Consider the following 16,775-nt stretch of genomic DNA (forward strand, 5'->3'; position numbering starts at 1 on the left):
TCTTTTCTTTTTCCCAGCGCTTCCCAGAGTGGGTTCCTCATCACCTCTCAGGTCTCCAAACTTGAGCAGCTCATCCCGCCCAGTCTACCAGACATAGGCACCTCCATCACGTGAGCCTGGTTTATTGTCTCTAAAACTATTCCATCGATGCTTTCTCCTGTTGATTGCCCAGCCTTCTACTCAGGGATTGTTTTGTTCACTGCTGTGGCCCCAGGGCTTAGAACACAGCCTATGATAAAGTGGGCACTCAAGAAACGTTTGTTGAATAAGAAACCAAATGCTTTTTTGAAAAAATATATATATTTTTTTCTTTAATAGCAAAATAATATATATTGTGGAAAAATTGAAAAATACAGAATACCAAGTACTGAAAATACAACTTAGAACCTTCATTAACACTTTTATCATCAAAGCCTAAGTCTTGATTGGCTTTCTCATCATGACCCTCGTGTGCAAGTAGGTGTATCAATGGTGTGTCGGTGTGTGGGTGCACATGCATAGACAGTCTTTCCAGGCCTCCTAAGGGGCCTTGGCCCCTCAGGTCCCCCTAACTCCTAGCCCTACCCTTCTGCATCCGTCCTGTTCCTGAGAACAACCCTTCATCAAGGACCTTTTTGGCCCAGGGCTGATAAAGAGTTAAGGCTTTGCAACATAACCATGAGGTAGCTATGATCTTCCCCATTTCCAGATGTGCGGACGGGCCCTCCAGGAGGCTGGCTGATGCCACAGAGGCCAAACAACTGGCAAACAGGGATTCCAATTGTCTGGAGGCCCCAAGGCCTCGGTTCTCTCTACCTGTGGCTTTCAGGCCCTATCGGCCTGACTACAGGCCCTCTGCAAGGTGCCATTCAGAGGGTGCGGGGCTCCCCAATGAAAGCTGAGATGGACGGGTGGTAGTCACATCCACCAGTCCATGGACTCTTTGGGGCAGGCCCTAACGATGACCATACAGTGGGGCAGTCCCCTACACAGGATCCTCTCAGCCTCCTGACCCTCCCACCCTAGCCCCTGCAGCTCAAGGACCCTGAGCTTGGGCATGGCGAGGCAGGAAGAGAGGATTTCAGCTGGGGAAGGCATTTCTGGGGTAATGAGAGGGCCTAGCAAGCAGAGACTCTCCAGGGCTGGCATGCCTTCCAAGACCGACAGGCCAGGGGCAGAGAGGCCCCTCACGGTCAGCCGGATCTTCCGCACATCTCGGAGGTGGCGGCTGATGGCCAGGAGGGTGCTGTCGGCTGAGAGGGTACAGCCTAGCACCTCCAGCCTCTGCAGGTAGCTCAGCTCCTGGAGGCCCGCATCCAGCCCTGTCTCCGTCACACGGTAGGTGCCACCGAGCACCAGTGACCGCAGGGCACGGAAGCGTGTCAGGCCCTGCAGGTGCTCGTCTCGGAAGGCAGGGACACGGTCCAGCACAATGCACTCGAGCAAGGGCAGCACGGTGGGGTCCTGCTCCTTGAGGAGCCAGGCCATGGAGATCTCACAGCTGTGCAGCTCCAGGGTCCTCAGGGTGCAGGGCAGGCTGGTGATGGGCACCATGCTCAGGTCAGCCACATGTAGGCAGAGGCGCTTCAGGTTGGGGCATTTCTGGCCCAGGGCTCTCATCAAGGCGGGGGACAACTGGGGGGCCTGGGAGCCTGAGAACAGGTAGCCACCCATCCGCAAGGAATGGAGCCGGGATGCCATGTACCGGCGAAGGAGGTGCCACATGACTTTAGGCCGCATCTGTAAGAGCCAGAGATGGGGGTGACAGGGTGAGGGATATTCCAAGGGCCCTGCCTGCCTGGGGACAGACAAGCCCCAGCTGGGGCTCTAGCGCTCCCCTGGGCTTCTGCCCTTCCCCTGCCAGCCTCATCTGACCCTGCACCTCCCATTCATTTCGATTTCTAGGTTTGAACAAAAGCAATGGGGGGAAAGGGATGATCAGAATAGATCTGTCTTTAGCAATCTATTGCTTTAGCAAGCAAAAAGAGTGGATTCCCATGATCTGGAGTAAGTAAGAAAGCAAAGCGACTCACCAGCGTTTTAGCCCTTTCTTAATGACCACCGCCAGCAGAAATAAGCAACACAAAACCAAGCTGAAAAAGCCTAGAAGTGCCTAGAGTAAATTAGACCTATGTTTAAAAAATCATCATCATCATCATCACAACCTGGTAATGGTGAAAGCTGCAAAAATTAACCCTGGAAGGTTAATTACTAGAAAACAAAAATGTAACTGGAAGCACTGTGCATTTTTATGTAGGTACATTTTACCTTTAAAAAAAAAGAAAAAAGAAACTGCATAATGTAAAATTTGTGCATAGCATAAAACCTGGGAGGTTGTTAGAAATTCAGAATCTGGGGCCCCATCCAGTTCACTGAATCAGAATCAGCATTTTAACAAGATCCTTGGGTGATTCATATACACAGGCAAGTCTGAGACACTCCTTTACAACACTGTTTATAATAGTAAAAAGCTGGAAATAACTAAGTATCTGTCAACAGGAAAATAGAGAAATTGTGGTACACTCATTTAACAAGTTAAAAGGAACAAACAAGATTTACATGTCTCAATTAAAATAAATCTCAAAAGCAATATTGTGTGAATAAAGCTAGTTGTGGGTGGATGTACAATAAATAGCATTTAATTACCTAAATAGAATACCATTATTTAAACTTTAGAAACACATTAACAAAACTATATATTGCTTCTCAGCACTCACGCAGGAAGTAAATAAAAACGTGATCAGAAGACTACAAATCCAGTTTATAATAGTGGTTACCTCTGAGGAGGGTTTCAAATAATGCAAGGAATATATCTATAAATGTTGTGTGCATATATGTCTACATAAACCTTTGCATGTATGTTTCACACAATCTGCAGCAAAAATGACCGAAGGTCAAAATGGGTTAAATCTAGGTGATGAGTGCATAGTTGTTTCAGATTATTACCCTCTACACATTTCTATATATATTTGAAATAGTTAAAACTAAAACAAGAAAAATAAATACGATGCAAATGAGAAACAGTGGAAAAGGTTCGGTTGCACTACTCAGGAAATAAATTCTGGAAATTAAGTTGAATCTGGAAAATGATTCCTCCAGGAAAACTCATTAATAGATAATGTAAGCAACTAACATTTGTCCTCGGCTCACTCTATGCCAGACTCGGCTCTAAGCTCTTTCCCCGCACGAGCTTGGTTATCCCCATTTTGGGGATGGGGAAACAGGCTGCGGAGCAGGTAAGCGACGGTGCCGGGATGCGCCCGGGACCGTCAAGCTCGAAATCTAGGGAGCGAGGGGGTGGGGCTCGCGGCCCAGGCCCGCCCGGTCGGCCCCGCGTACCGTGTACAGCGTCAGGTCGACATGTCGCCAGAGCCACCGGTCGTCCACCAGCCTCTTCCAGCGGTGACAAACCCTGGGGGAGGGGACCCGCCGTTAGAACAACCCCGGCCCCGCGGGGACCCGATCCGCATCCCAGGGGGAGCCCCACCCCCGCCCGACCGTCCTCTCCCCCATCCCACGGGGCGGGGCCGCACCTGGAGATGCGGATCCGGTCCCGGACCGGGAGGTAAGAGAAGATCTCCAACAGGACTGAGTCCGGCAGGTCGGCCAAAGTCGCCATGATCCCGCCGACACGTACTTCCGCTTGCGGCTGAGGGGATTCGGGATCTCGCCCCGGGGGCGCCAGCCGGGGGGGGGGGGGGAGGGTGCCGGCAGGGCGGTGGCCGCCGCCTCCGACAGCGGGCGGAGAGTTTCAGCTTTCCTCTGGCGGGGACATGGTCGGGTCCCGGCGATCTGGACCGAGAGCGGAGGATGGTACTGGGAGCCAAGCCCGAGCACGGAAGGCGTGGCTGAGGCTCTGACGCGGCCCGGGGGCGGGGTTAGGGGCGCGGACGAGGCTGGGGGCGGGGCTGGGGCTCGGACGGGAGCCGGGACGGGGACGGGAGACCCAGGGACGTGTTTGGGTCGAGGACGAGGCCCGGGAGCGGGATTAAGGGCTGGGACGAGGCTGGGGGCCGGGCTAAAGGCGGGGAGGAGGCTCGTGGGGCGGGACTGAGGACCGGGATCGAGCCCGGGAAAGGTAGCTCGGGCGGTGACGAGCAGCCCAGGGGCGGGGCCAGGGGCGGGGCCAAGGGCGGTGACGAGCGGCCCGGGGGCGGCGCTGGGGGGCGGTGACAGGCCCGAGAGCGCGGCAAGTGTTGGGAGGGCGGGGCTTCAGACCCCAGGACCCAGCCCTGCAGGCGCGGTAGGAGCCGCGCTAACGCGGGACAACCATAGGTTGTCGTAACGGAGAGCGAGGCCCTAACTTTTTTACTTAATAATGCTTTCTGATGCCTATGAACAAGAATAAATTTGTGGAACCGAAGTAGCTTGTTAACAAAGAGCGTGTTCAATTTTTCAGTTTGATAATGCCAAATTGTTCTGCATAGAGGCTGAGTTGACACTCCCACCAAATATATACTGTTCATTTGTTTTTTAAAAGATTTTAAGTAATCTCTACACCCAACCTGGTCTTGAACTTACAACTTGGGAGATCAAGAGTTGCATATTCTACCCACTGAGCCAGTCAGGCGCCCCATATCTTTTTTTTTTTTTTTAAGATTTTATTTCCAAGTAATCTCTACGCCCAACACAGGTCTGGAACCCACAACCCCAAGATCAAGGGTCGCATGCTGCATAGACTGAGCCAGCAAGGTACCCCATGACTCATTTTTAAATTAGCAATTCATTAAAAAATTATCAATAAAAACAAATTTATTCAACATTCCTGTATTGATGAGTATTCAAGTTGTTTCCAGATTTGTTACCACAAACAATATTTGAGCTAAACATTTATATATATAAGCATTTATATATAATATATATAAGTAAGCATTTATATATTATATATATAAGCACTTGTATATAAAAGCATTTATATATACTATATCTCATGTTTTTTCTACTGGGTAAGTAGATATATACATATATATCTTTCATTTTTTTTCTTTTTTTAAAGATTTTATTTATTTATTTGTCAGAGAGCGAGCGAGCACAAGCAGGGGAAGTGGCAGGCAGAGGGAGAAGCAGGCTCCCGGCTGAGCAAGGAGCCCCATGCAGGACTTGATTCTAGGATCGCAGGGAAGGCAGACACTTAACCCACTGAGCCACCCAGGTGTCCTTCTCACATGTTTTTTTCTATTGGATAAATAACCAGGAACCGGTTTGATGCATCAAAGGACATGTGAAATTTAATTCTGAGGTTTTGCTAAATCACACCCCCAAGAGCCTATTACGGCAATAAATGTTTTCAATACACACACACACACACACACAGAGGCAGGATTTGGAGATGTTGAAAACTGTCTTAAAAAGAAATGCAAAACTCATTAAGATGTATACATTAAATGTGTGCAATTTTTGTGTATCAACTATACCTCAATAAAGCTAAAAAAATACATCTGTATGCTTGTGCTTATCCATAAATATATAAAAAGTAAAACACCAGGGCTTTCATCTATCAGATTAAAAAAGATGAAGGGGCGCCTAGGTGGCTCAGTCGGTTAAGCCGCTGCCTTCAGCTCAGGTCATGATCTCAGGGACCTGGGATGGAGCGAGCCCTGTATAGGGCTCCCCACTCAACGGGGAATCTGCTTCTTCCTCTCCATCTGCTCCTCCCCCCTGCTCATGCTCTCTCTCAAATAAATAATAAATAAAATCTTTAAAAACAAAACAAAAAAAAGATGAAGAAGCTGGAAAATATCCACACTGGCCTTGGTGTGAGGAAACAGACCCTTCCAACCCTGCAGAAGGGGCAGAATTGATTCAAACTCTTTGAAGCCAGTTTAGCAATATAAGATTGCAGCCTCTGCTGGACCCAACAATGCCATGTGTAGGATCTCAAATCGTTAAAAAAAAAAATGACGTAGGTGTTTCAGTGCTGTTTGAACAATCTCCAGGATACTGTTTGGTTTAAAAAGCAGCAGGTATAGAGATCAGTGAATATAGTTTGATCTCACTGGAAATACATACATCTCCAAAAAATGCACACACGATTTATTATGTTTCACCCTTCATACACGAAGGCCTGTATAAAAACTAAAACATTCATAGGGTGCCTGGATGGCTCAGTTGGTGGAGCATGTGAATTCAAGCCCCACATTGGGTGTAGAGATTACTTAAAAATAAATCAATAAATAATCTTAAAAAACAAAACCAAAAAACCCTAAGTCATTTGTTTCTGCCCTTTGACATAACTTAAAATATTGTATGTTACTTGAAAATACAAAGTCTCTATCTCTACTGAAATGTGTTAATGTCTGAAAAGTTTTATCGTTTTCTTGGGAGGCTCCATATCAGACATTTGAAGCCAGAACTATCTCCAGAAAATGGCAACTTTTAATGGTAGTTGCCCCTGGGGAGGGCTGGGCTCTGAAGGCAAGGACACTTTATGCTGCCATATATATACTTCTTTACTGCTTGAATTTTTACCATGTGCAATTATTACCTTAAAAAAAAAAGTATGTTCCAAATGTTTGTTAATCAATCAAACCCCTTCGATATTTTTCCTCAAACAAGAAAGAGCACAGAAAAAAATGCTTCATGCTTTGGCAGCCATCCTGCAATTGTGGAAAGACCAAAAGAATCCCACAGAGGTCAAGTCACTTGCCAGGGCCACAGGCCCAGATCTGATGCCACAGTGTACCCCTCTGCCACACTACCCGTGGTCTTGAGTCCTTCTGGAAAGCCTATACCATCATACATGGGGAATGCCTTCTTTGCTCTCAGCGCCTTGGGCTTCCCCCTCACAGCACTGTACTGAAGACCACTTGTCTTATTCTTCTATCAGACTGAATTTGGGGTGGTGGGTCAGCCTTGGTCACCGCTGTATCTCCAAGGCCTGCTGAAAGGCTGGATGTTGGAAGAAGGAAATTCCAGAGCAATTCTCTCCACTCCTAAGATTATTTCCCCTCTGGCGATTCCTAGGTGAGGCGATTGGTTTTTGTTGTTGTTGTTTTTTAATATTTTATTTATTTGAGAGAGAGAGCACAGGAGGAGGGACAGAGGGAAAGGGAGAGAGAGAATCCCAAGGGGACTCGGCACTGAGCGCAGAGCTCAAAACAGAGCTTGATCTCATGACCCTGAGATTGTGACCTGAGCTGAAACCAAGAGGCGGATGCTTAACCGACTGAGCCAAATTTGGGGGGCACCTAGGTGGCTCAGTCGTCAAGCGTCTGCCTTTGGCTCAGGTCATAATCCCAGGGTCCGGGGATCGAGCCCCACATCAGGCTCTCTGCTCAGCAGGAGGTCTGCTTCTCCCTCTCCCACATCCCCTGCTTGTGTTCCCTCTCTCACTCTCTCAAATAAATAAATAAAATCTTTTTAAAAATTAAATTGCTAAATTTGGGGGCACCTGGGTGGCTCAGTTGGTTGAGCGGCTGCCTTCGGCTCAGGTCATGGTCTCAGGGTCTTGGGATCAAGCCCCACATCGGGTTCCCTACTCAGTGGGCACTCTGCTCCTCCCTCTCCTCTGCCCCCAACCCCCCGTTCCTGCTCGCTCATGCTCGCTCGCTCTCTCTCAAATAAGTAAAAATAAATCTTTAAAAGAAATAAAAATAAATAAAATTGCCAAATTTGGTTTAAACTGCACCCCTGGGGCAACGGCTTTAAAGTTCAGCTAAACCCGGCAAAATCCTGCCCCTGGGGCTCGGTTACAGGAGGGTTCCTAAGAACCGTCTCCTGTTGCATCAGCATACAGAGGTGGAAGGAGGGAAACCTCACATATAAACTCCTTTCTCTGGGTCAGAAACCCAGGAAACAAGGGATTAGAGAGGGCCTGCCCAGCTTGCTTCTTGGGTTGTGACCTAGAACTATCCCTCTTGGGAAGCACCTACCTCCTCCCCACCCCAGCACCTCTGACAGCAAACCTTCAGACAGGGGGAATAGGGCTGCCCTTGTTCATCGAGGGGCATTCACTGAGTCCTTTCATGGGAATCTCCAAATTCTAATTACCAGGGTGTAGGGAGGGGTCTCTAAAGCAAGGTGTCATATCTCCTGAGGCCCCTCCCCCTCTCAACTTAATCTGGGGGAGAGGGAGTCCATGCAGGAGCGGCAGGCTAGTCCTGGGACTTCCCATTGCCCACCACCCCCTCAGGATGGCTTAGCCCAGCTGGGGCTGGCAGCCCCCCAGTAGATCCCCACCACCACCCACTGGAGCCCAAACGCTCAACAATCCCAGACTTATTCTCATTCCCTTTCAGCACCACCCCAACCCCTTTCAATTCCCACTCCCCAGCCTGTAACTCAGCGTCATGATCCTGTGCTTGAACGATCTTTGAATCAATCATTTAGAAATTAGAACTTCTTGGTTTTAAAAAGTAACATTTACTTTTTCCCCCTGATTACAAGAGTAATATATGTTCATTGTAGATAATCTGGGAAAACCACCAAAAAGTACCAAAGAGGAACAGGAGATTCAGCAATTCCACCATCTAGTGGTAACCACCACCACCATCTTGTGTGACACAGTAATTCTGTGAATGCAATGATGTGTTCCTTCCAAACTTCCTTGGGCACATCAGTCCCCTCTGCTCACCTTTGACCTTCCAACCTCCCCTCTTGCCCCATCTGTTCTTAAGCAAATTCTCAAAGAACCATCAGAAGCTGGTCCAAGACCAATCCTTACTACAATCCTAGGGTGGGAATTGCTATCCCATTTCCATAGATGAGGAAAATAAGAATCGGAGAGGGTAACTGTCTTGCTTGAGATCAGTTTAATATTAAGGGGTGAGGTTGGGTTTTTCACTCATCTGCCCAAATTCAAAGCCTGTGTCTCCAACCTAGGTCTTCCATTCAGATTCCCTGCCCTCTCAAGCATACTCAGAAGAACTCTCAGAGGAATGACAGGTCAAAGTTCTGAGCAGGAAGGCCCCTGAGCCTAGTGTTTGTGGTAGGACCTCTTGGGCCAGCTCCCTAAGTCAGGTCAGCCGCCAAAGGGTCACAGAGCCTCCGCCCTTTCCACAGGATGGCCCCTCATGTCTTCCACCTAATCTCACATCCCAGTTTGAGAAGGTGGATTGGGCACATCAGAAGTGGTGGCTCATTTTCAGAGTGAATCCCTTTAGGCTCACCAAACTGGGAAAAGCCTGTCTGCTGAGAAAGAACAGCTGAATGGCTCCATTTCCACTGCCAGCTGTTTGGTTGAACTTAAGAGAGGGGTGCTCCCTGCCCCACCAGCTCTGGAGAACTAGACCAGTCGAGGGGCTGCTTTGGGACTGAAAGGGAAGGTTGAGATCTGGTACAGGGTGCTCCCAACCCGGCCGGAGCGATCTTCCTTGAAGACGCAAACCTGGGTGATTTTGCACTTGTGCCCTTTCCAAGTTTACTTGCCTGTGATGCTGGTTGGCGTGCAACTTGGACTCCATTCTAGTAAGTGCTGCGATCCAGGACGAGATCAGGCGGCTCCCTTGCTAATTGACTGTAGTCTGCGCCCAGGTGCCCCGGGGCGTCAGGAGCGATAGCTAAAGGGGAGGGGTTAGCAAAACGCTTCCAAGGCCCGGCTCTGAATTAAGGTAGGGGGCCAGACGAGATGACTGCACGACTCGACCTAGGCTCCCCATAGCCCTGAGGCTAAGAGGCTTCGTCGGGCTCAGAAACGGGAAGTCACTACCCCCCACGGGACGTCCCTGGGCTCCCCTGATGTTCCTACCAAACCTCACACCGGACGACGTCTCCCCACATCTAAGGGGCCTCAACCAACAGCTTCCAACGGACTGGGCGCCGGCCCCTGACCTCTGACTTTCTTTTCACGCCCCTTCCCCGGCCACGCACAGACCGGGACCCCAACTTGGCTCCACGCACCGACGGGCAGGCATCTCCTGGACCGCGAAGCGGCGCCTGGGAACCGGAAGCCCATCCCGCGCCTGGGACCGGAAAGAAGTCGGAGGGGTGTGGAAGGGGAGCCGGGAGCGGGGAGCTGGAGCGGGCGCTTCCGGTTGTTCACTTCCGCTTCCGGCTCTGACCCCGGCTCCGCCCTCGAGCGAGGAGGTTGTGGCGTCGGCTGGTTCCAGGCGTTTCGAGGTGAGGGGCTGGGTAGAGAAGTCCGGAGTCGGGGAAGACTGACGGGACCCGGCCATCAAGGGTGTGCGCGCCTGCGACAGGCGAGGCGGGGCCTTCAGGCGACCTGACGGGGGAGGCGCGGCTGCCTGGGGTCCGTGGTCCTGGGAGTTGAGGCCCGGAAGGACGCGGATCCGGGAGGTTGAGGGGTATACAGAAGATTCAAACCCGGGGTCTTGGGTCCTGGGAGACTCCTGAAGTCCTGACTCTGCTGCCTTCCACCCCACGCTGTGTGTAGCTCCAGACAGGATGATCGAGGTTGTTTGCAACGACCGTCTAGGGAAGAAGGTCCGCGTTAAGTGCAAGTATCCACCGGCGGCCGAGAGGCAGTGGTTCCTGGGGTGCTTGGCATGAGCCAGGCAACTCAGTCTGTGTTGTAGGGTGACTTTAGTTAAACCCGGGAGAGGGGGCGGATGGGGTCCTGGCAGAGTGCTTTCAGCCCTGGAATGCCCTCTTCCACGTTCTACCTCTCCCTTCCATTTTCCTTAACTCGTCTGCGCCCAGCACTGATGACACCATCGGGGACCTTAAGAAGCTGATCGCAGCCCAAACTGGCACCCGTTGGAACAAGATCGTCCTGAAGAAGTGGTGAGTGCAGTGTAGAGCTGGGGGCTGGACAGGACTAGGTCAGGTTTGGGTTGGGGAGCCCTGCAGGCTTAGGCAGAGCTTCCTCAGCTTGCCTCCAGGATGAAAAGCCACCTTAGACTTCCGTCTAAAAGGTTTCTATCCCGCAGGTACACGATTTTTAAGGACCATGTGTCTCTGGGGGACTGTATCCTTTGACTTCTTGAGGCAGGGTCTACATAACCAGACTTGGTTCTCTTTGTTCAGTGCCGGGAGTCTGTATGAGATTGTGCACATAAAGTGTTTAACTTAGTTTGCAGCACATGGTAAGCGTTTAGAAAATGGGAGCCATGTAGTTGTTTTGTTGGGGGAAGAGGGTGGTTGGTGAAATACTTTGACTTGGCTTAGAAGACACTTTTTTTTTTTTTTTAAGATTTTATTTATTCTTCTGACAGAGACACAGTGAGAGAGGGAACACGAGCAGGGGGAGTGGGAGAGAGAGAAGCAGGCTTCCCGCTGAGCAGGGAGCCCGATGTGGGGCTGAATCCCAGGACCCTGGGATCACGGCCTGAGCTGAAGGCAGACTCTTAACGACTGAGCCACCCAGGCGCCCCTCAGAAGACACTCTAAGGTCAAAATATATATCACTGAACTCTACCTGAGTGTGGGCAGGAGGTCAGGGTGGAGTGAGACTCAGGCAAGTCTGTCATGCAAAGGGAGTGTGAACTTTTTTTTAATAGTTTGGAATCAAAATGACCAAGTTCCAAATAGCTTCCTTGGCCCTGGGTGGAGTCCTCAAGCCACCCTGACCTACCCGTGCAAGATGAAGGTGGAGATGGAGGTCACAGTGAGAATTCCTTAACACCTTTACTTCAGATGAAATCCATGATGGGATGAACCTGGAGCTTTATTACCAATAGAGCAGAATTCCTTCGCCCTGTCAAGTGCCCTGCCTTACCCTCCCCTCTCCTCTTCCCTTCTTCCCCCCATCCCCTCCTCTCCCACCCTCACCCCCACACTGGTATGGATGCTTGTTTTTAAAAACTCATGTTAATAAAATCTTAGAAGTTGCTTCATTGTTGTCATTTTTGAGTGAGGCCTTGTCTAATGTGGGGAGGGTTGACATCTGGTTGTCACCATACTCTCAGTACCCAGCTGCTCAATAAGAGCTCGGGATCAACTGGATGGATGAGGGAAGAGTAAGCCAGCAGCCTGGGAGCCTGAATGGAAGCCCACCTACAGCTCTGGGATTTGCCATGGGTCTGTAAAGGTCAAGAGATCGTGGGATTATTGTCATCCTAATAGACCAAGGGGTGTCTGGGTAAGGACAGTAGATACAGTAGTTAGGAATACAGGTTCTGGATTCAGACCGACTATGGTTGGAATCCCAGCTCTGCCACTGATAGTGATTCTGAGCAGGGTAATTAACTTCTCTACGTCTTCATTTCCTTATCCAAACCGGAACTGGTAGTGTTTACTTCATTGCCATGTTGTGAAATGTAGATGAGCCCGAGCATGGTTAAGCATCCACAGTTCCTGGACTTTTGAAATCCTAGGGGACAGAGTGAGATAGTGTGGCACAGGCTGAACTTTGGTCTTTAGTGGTGGGATTTGGGGAAGCCAGCCGCTCTGATCCTCGTTTTCCTACACTAAAAAGCACCATGGTGGCACCCACATCTCAATGAGATAATGTGGTTAAAGCAGCAGGATGTCTGGCACAAAGTGTTTTAAGCTGTCTCCAACCTTCCCCCAGGTGGGAGTAGACAGAACACCAAACACCCCATCTGTGTTCCCGTGGCCACAGATCCCAGGGTTGAGGTTGGCCTTCCCCAGAGCTGCATTCTGGAGCTTTTCTCAGGAGCTCCACCCAGAAACTTGCCCCATCCCTTTTCCCCTCTCTTGTATTGACCTGGCTGATTTCCTGCAGTACAGTAACATGTTCAAGTCTAGCCTGCTGCTCCTCCCCTTCCCCCTAAGCCCCACCCAGTCTACTGCCTTCACTTCACTACCAAGCTTCTTGGGAGGTAGACCTGCCTGCTGTCTAGGATGCTGCTGGTCTGTAGTTCATGGAGGATGATCTTTCCTTCGTCTCCATTAGACACCTTCCTGCCTGCCCTCTTGGCTTCCCTTCTGTCCTTAGGACTCAGCTCCCTCCTGATGTCAGAAATGTCTGTTTTCTGATACCTTGCTCTTCCTACTCTTAGAGCTATCTTCCCCCCATATTTGTCTATTTAAAAATAGAACCAACAAGATGTTTTTTTTAATACACCATACCTTTGACAAGGCGGTTACTTGTTAATTTCAAATCAGCATAGAAAAATATGGGCTGAAAGTAAAACCCTTCTTGTCCCATTTGCTCTCCTGAAGTCAGGTCTTTTCCAATACGTTTACAGAAACCATTTTCATTTTTTAAAAATGGTCATGCTAATATCTGCTTGTAAAAACAATCCAAATGTTTTGTTAAAAAATAAGTTTCTTATTAACAGCACTCTTCCCACCAGTGGCAATTTTTAACATTTGAGTAAATCCAGTAATTTTCTAAAATACAATCTGTAATTTTTATACAATTGGGATAATTATACATTCTGTAATACATACCATTCACTGCTTTTTTGTTTGTTTTTTAAGTAGGCTGTATGCCCAATGTGGGACTTGAACTCATGACCCCAAGGTCAAATCACATTTTCCACCGACAAAGCCAGCCAGGCACCCCAGTAGCTTGCTTTTTTATGCTTTATTTTTCACCTTTCCATATAAATTGTCTCATTCCTTTTCATTAGTTTATTGGTACTTGCTTGTTTTGCTTTTTTTACATAAAAAGGAAGTATGGAGGGATTTTTGTGATGATGGCACGCCCCTGTGTAGAACTGTAGTGGTGGATGAAGGACTTTGCTTTTGTCAACGAGGATGTAGGAAGAAAGATGGAATGTAGGATGTCAAATTAATCTGCCTGTATTATAAGTGAATCACATGACCACACCAAAAGGGGTTGGGAAGAAAGGAGCTAACCTAAATAACTGGAAAAAGTTTTTTTTTTTTTAAAGATTTTATTTATTTTTGACAGTGTACAAGCAGGGGAAGCAGCAGGCAGAGGGGGAGGGAGAAGCAGGCTCCCTGCTGAGCAGGGAGCCCGATGCGGGGCTTGATCCAAGCTTGATCCGAGGACCCTGGGATCATGACCTGAGACGAAGGCATACGCTTAATGACTGAGTCACCCAGGCACCCCTGGAAAAAGTATTTTAACTGGATACTGTAAGGCTAAAGATAAAAAAGAATTATACATAAACCCTGTACTCTAATTAAATAAATTCCTCACAGCATTATGATTAAGCAATTCCAGAACTACTTTTGTACGTATAATACCACACATACACACACACACACACACACGGTTGAACGAATGGGTAAATATATTGTAGATAGTGAGAGCCAGATTTCTCACTGCTAGAGGAAGAAGTTACAAATAAAACAAGGTGGGATGAAAGGAGGTAGCTAGAATAAACCCTGTGAGGCTGGATTAGAGTTGGAGGCATCAGTATGGACTTATACTAAAAACTAAACTTTTTAGTTTAGTATGTATACAGACATGAAGAAATGCAGATATGTATGTTTATATTTCCTTGCTTTATCCACTTGGACCAGAAGCAGTGACACCCCAGTAACAATGGGCATACCCAGCACCTAGATCTTGGTTTCTAAATACCATTCTCCAATGAAAGGAACCAAGCCTTATAGAAGTGATTGGTTCCCAGAACTAGGACAGAGAATATACAAGCTAAGCCTGGAATATCTTGTGATGCCACGAAGTAGGAAGTGCTCAAAGAGGGTGAGAGCATGTAGAAAGGGCACAGAAGCCAACCTGTGAAAGAGCTCCCAGTGGCCAAATTTGGAACAACCTGAACAACCAAATAATAATATTGGACTATGATCAAAAGAATAAATATCTTTGAGCCCATGCTCGTATCAATAAATAATTGAATATGTAAGTAAATGGGGGAGAAGGGACAATTCTTTATTACAAAAGAATTGCAGTTTAAATGTAGAAGGAAAGAAGGAAATAAGAAATCACCACTGCATCACCATAGTAATAATTGCTGTAGACAAAGAAATATTGATACATGCTAAAATTGGTGGGCAAAAGTTTAAGCAGAAGTAGGATATTTGCACAGTCTCAAAGTATCTCCCAAAAAGAGGAAAATAGTAAGTTTACAAAGAGGAAGAGGAAAATAGTAAATCCATCACAAGGAGAAAAATAATAAGTTTAGATACTGTCTTAACCAAGTGATCAAAGTTAATCATCACAAGTGGGAGGCAGATTCTTTTTTTTTTTAAAGATTTTATTTATTTATTTGACACACAGAGAGAGATAGCGAGAGAGGGAGAGAGCACAAGCAGGGGGAGCGGCAGGCAGAGGGAGAAGCAGGCTTCCTGCATGAGCAGGGAGCCCGATGTGGGGCTCGATCTCAGGGCCCTGGGATCATGACCTGAGCCGAAGGCAGCGGTTTAACCAACTGAGCCACCCAGGCGCCCCGGGAGGCAGATTCTTAAGGTGGTCCCTAATGATTCTCTTGTCCTGGTATTCACCTCCTTGTATAATCCCTTCCTCTTGAGCATAGACCAGATCTAGCTTCTAACAAACAGAACATGGCAAAAGTAATGGGATATCACTTCTGAGATTAAGTTGCAAAGGGAATGCGGCTTTTGTCTTGCTTGCTGTCTTGCTTTCCCACTTGTTCATCGATGAAAGCCAGCTGCCTCATGGAGAGGCCCCCAGCTAAAGCTAGTGAGGAAATCTGTTCCTCAGTCCGTGATCACCTTAGCAACTAAATCCTGAAAGCAACCACATGAAGGAGCTTGGAAGTAGATCCTGCCCCAGTCAAGCCTTCAGATGAGACCACAGCCATTCCTGCTGACACTGGCTAAACTGTGCCTGGATTCCTGACCCATAGAAACTGAAATAATAAATGTTAATCCACTAAATTGTGGGGTAATTTGTTACACAGCAAAAGATGCCTTAATAAAAGTAAAACAATGCAACATCATTGATCACCTGGTATGATGCACTGAGAAGGGCACACTGTCTCTGTGATAACCTTCCCAATAACATGTAACCTTAATCAAATCATGAGAATATCAGACAAACCCTATCATGGCAAAACATCAGAATGAGGGACATTCTGCTTTCTGAAAGTATCAAAGGTCGTGAAAGACAAGAAAAGACCTAAAAAATGTCATGTACTGGAGGAAACTAACAATGACAATGTGTGTCCTGGAACATAAAAAGAATGTTAGTGGGAAAACGGGAAATTCTTCTCTAGTTTAATTAATGGTATTGTACTAGTGTTGATTTCCGATAGTATTTACAAATGTTTGATAATTATTCTATGGCAGGATTTCTCAGCTTTGACACAGTTGACATTGGGGCTGGATAATTCTTTGTTGGGGTTGCTGTGCATTGTAAGATGTTCAACAACATCCCTGGCCTCTGCCCACTAAATGCCAGCAGCATCTCCCTACCCACCATTTGTGACAACCAAAAATGTCTTAAGACATTGCCAAATGTCCCCTGGGGGGAAAAGTGACCCCTGGTGATCTCTGTTCTATTTTTTTTTTTAAGACTTTATTTTTAAGCAATCTCTACACAGGATGTGGGGTACGAACTCACAACACCAAGATCAAGAGTCCCATGCTCCACCAACTGAGCCAACCAGGAGCCCCACCTCCGTTCTGTTATTATGTAAGGTGTTAATATAAAGGATGGCTGGGTAAAGGGTAGATGAAAAATCTACACTATTTTTGCAATTCTGTGCTAAGTTGAAAATCATCTTTTTAAAAAAGATTATGGAGGGGCGCCTGGGTGACTTGGTCATTAAGTATCTGCCCTCGGCGTAGGTCATGATCTCAGGGTCCTGGGATCGAGCCCCATATCAGGCTCCCTGCTCAGCAGGAAGCCTGCTTCTTCCTCCCCAACTCCCACTGCTTGTGTTCCCTCTCTCGCTGTCTCTCTCTCTCTCTGTCAAATAAATAAGATCTTTAAAAAATAAAATAAATAAAAAAATAAGGATTATGGTTATGATTATTATGTGCTTGTAAAAAAATCAAAATGTTATATTGAAACTTACGTTCCTCAATTTTTCCTT

The 16,775-nt window shown here is 47.7% G+C and overlaps 2 protein-coding genes across 3 annotated transcripts; one reads left to right on the plus strand and one right to left on the minus strand.

Annotated features, from left to right (window-relative positions):
- Positions 1-279: 279 nt before the first annotated feature.
- Positions 280-3,815, minus strand: FBXL12 (F-box and leucine rich repeat protein 12). Its single transcript, XM_035724386.1, has 3 exons — positions 3,513-3,815; positions 3,319-3,391; positions 280-1,719 (listed from the first exon to the last, which is right to left on the minus strand). Exons 1-3 carry the CDS (start codon positions 3,596-3,598, stop codon positions 898-900), a joined length of 981 nt encoding a protein of 326 aa, XP_035580279.1. The 5' UTR covers positions 3,599-3,815; the 3' UTR covers positions 280-897.
- Positions 3,816-9,939: 6,124 nt separating this feature from the next.
- On the plus strand, positions 9,940-11,702 carry UBL5 (ubiquitin like 5). 2 transcript variants are annotated; one of them, XM_027587456.2, is made up of 5 exons: positions 9,940-10,035; positions 10,310-10,376; positions 10,576-10,659; positions 10,806-10,843; positions 11,512-11,702. In XM_027587456.2, the coding sequence occupies exons 2-5, from the start codon at positions 10,321-10,323 to the stop codon at positions 11,553-11,555; spliced, it is 222 nt and encodes a 73-aa protein (XP_027443257.1). In that variant the 5' UTR covers positions 9,940-10,035; positions 10,310-10,320; the 3' UTR covers positions 11,556-11,702. The 2 variants fall into 2 exon arrangements, with proteins under 2 accessions (XP_027443257.1, XP_027443258.1); XM_027587457.2 differs by lacking the exon at positions 9,940-10,035 and adding an exon at positions 10,038-10,096.
- Positions 11,703-16,775: the final 5,073 nt, after the last annotated feature.

This window comes from Zalophus californianus, chromosome 1 (assembly GCF_009762305.2).
Source record: "Zalophus californianus isolate mZalCal1 chromosome 1, mZalCal1.pri.v2, whole genome shotgun sequence".
Lineage (NCBI taxonomy): Eukaryota > Metazoa > Chordata > Mammalia > Carnivora > Otariidae > Zalophus > Zalophus californianus.

Excerpts from the sequence above, each read along its gene's own strand:
- FBXL12 (XM_035724386.1), bottom strand. The coding sequence starts at position 3,598 with ATGGCGACTTTGGCCGACCTGCCGGACTCAGTCCTGTTGGAGATCTTC. Across the intron at positions 3,392-3,512 it reads GACCGGATCCGCATCTCCAG|GGTTTGTCACCGCTGGAAGA; the intron begins GTGCGGCCCCGC and ends CCCCTCCCCCAG. Across the intron at positions 1,720-3,318 it reads TCGACCTGACGCTGTACACG|ATGCGGCCTAAAGTCATGTG; the intron begins GTACGCGGGGCC and ends TGGCTCTTACAG.
- UBL5 (XM_027587456.2), top strand. The coding sequence starts at position 10,321 with ATGATCGAGGTTGTTTGCAACGACCGTCTAGGGAAGAAGGTCCGCGTT. Across the intron at positions 10,377-10,575 it reads AAGGTCCGCGTTAAGTGCAA|CACTGATGACACCATCGGGG; the intron begins GTATCCACCGGC and ends GTCTGCGCCCAG. Across the intron at positions 10,844-11,511 it reads CCATGTGTCTCTGGGGGACT|ATGAAATCCATGATGGGATG; the intron begins GTATCCTTTGAC and ends CCTTTACTTCAG.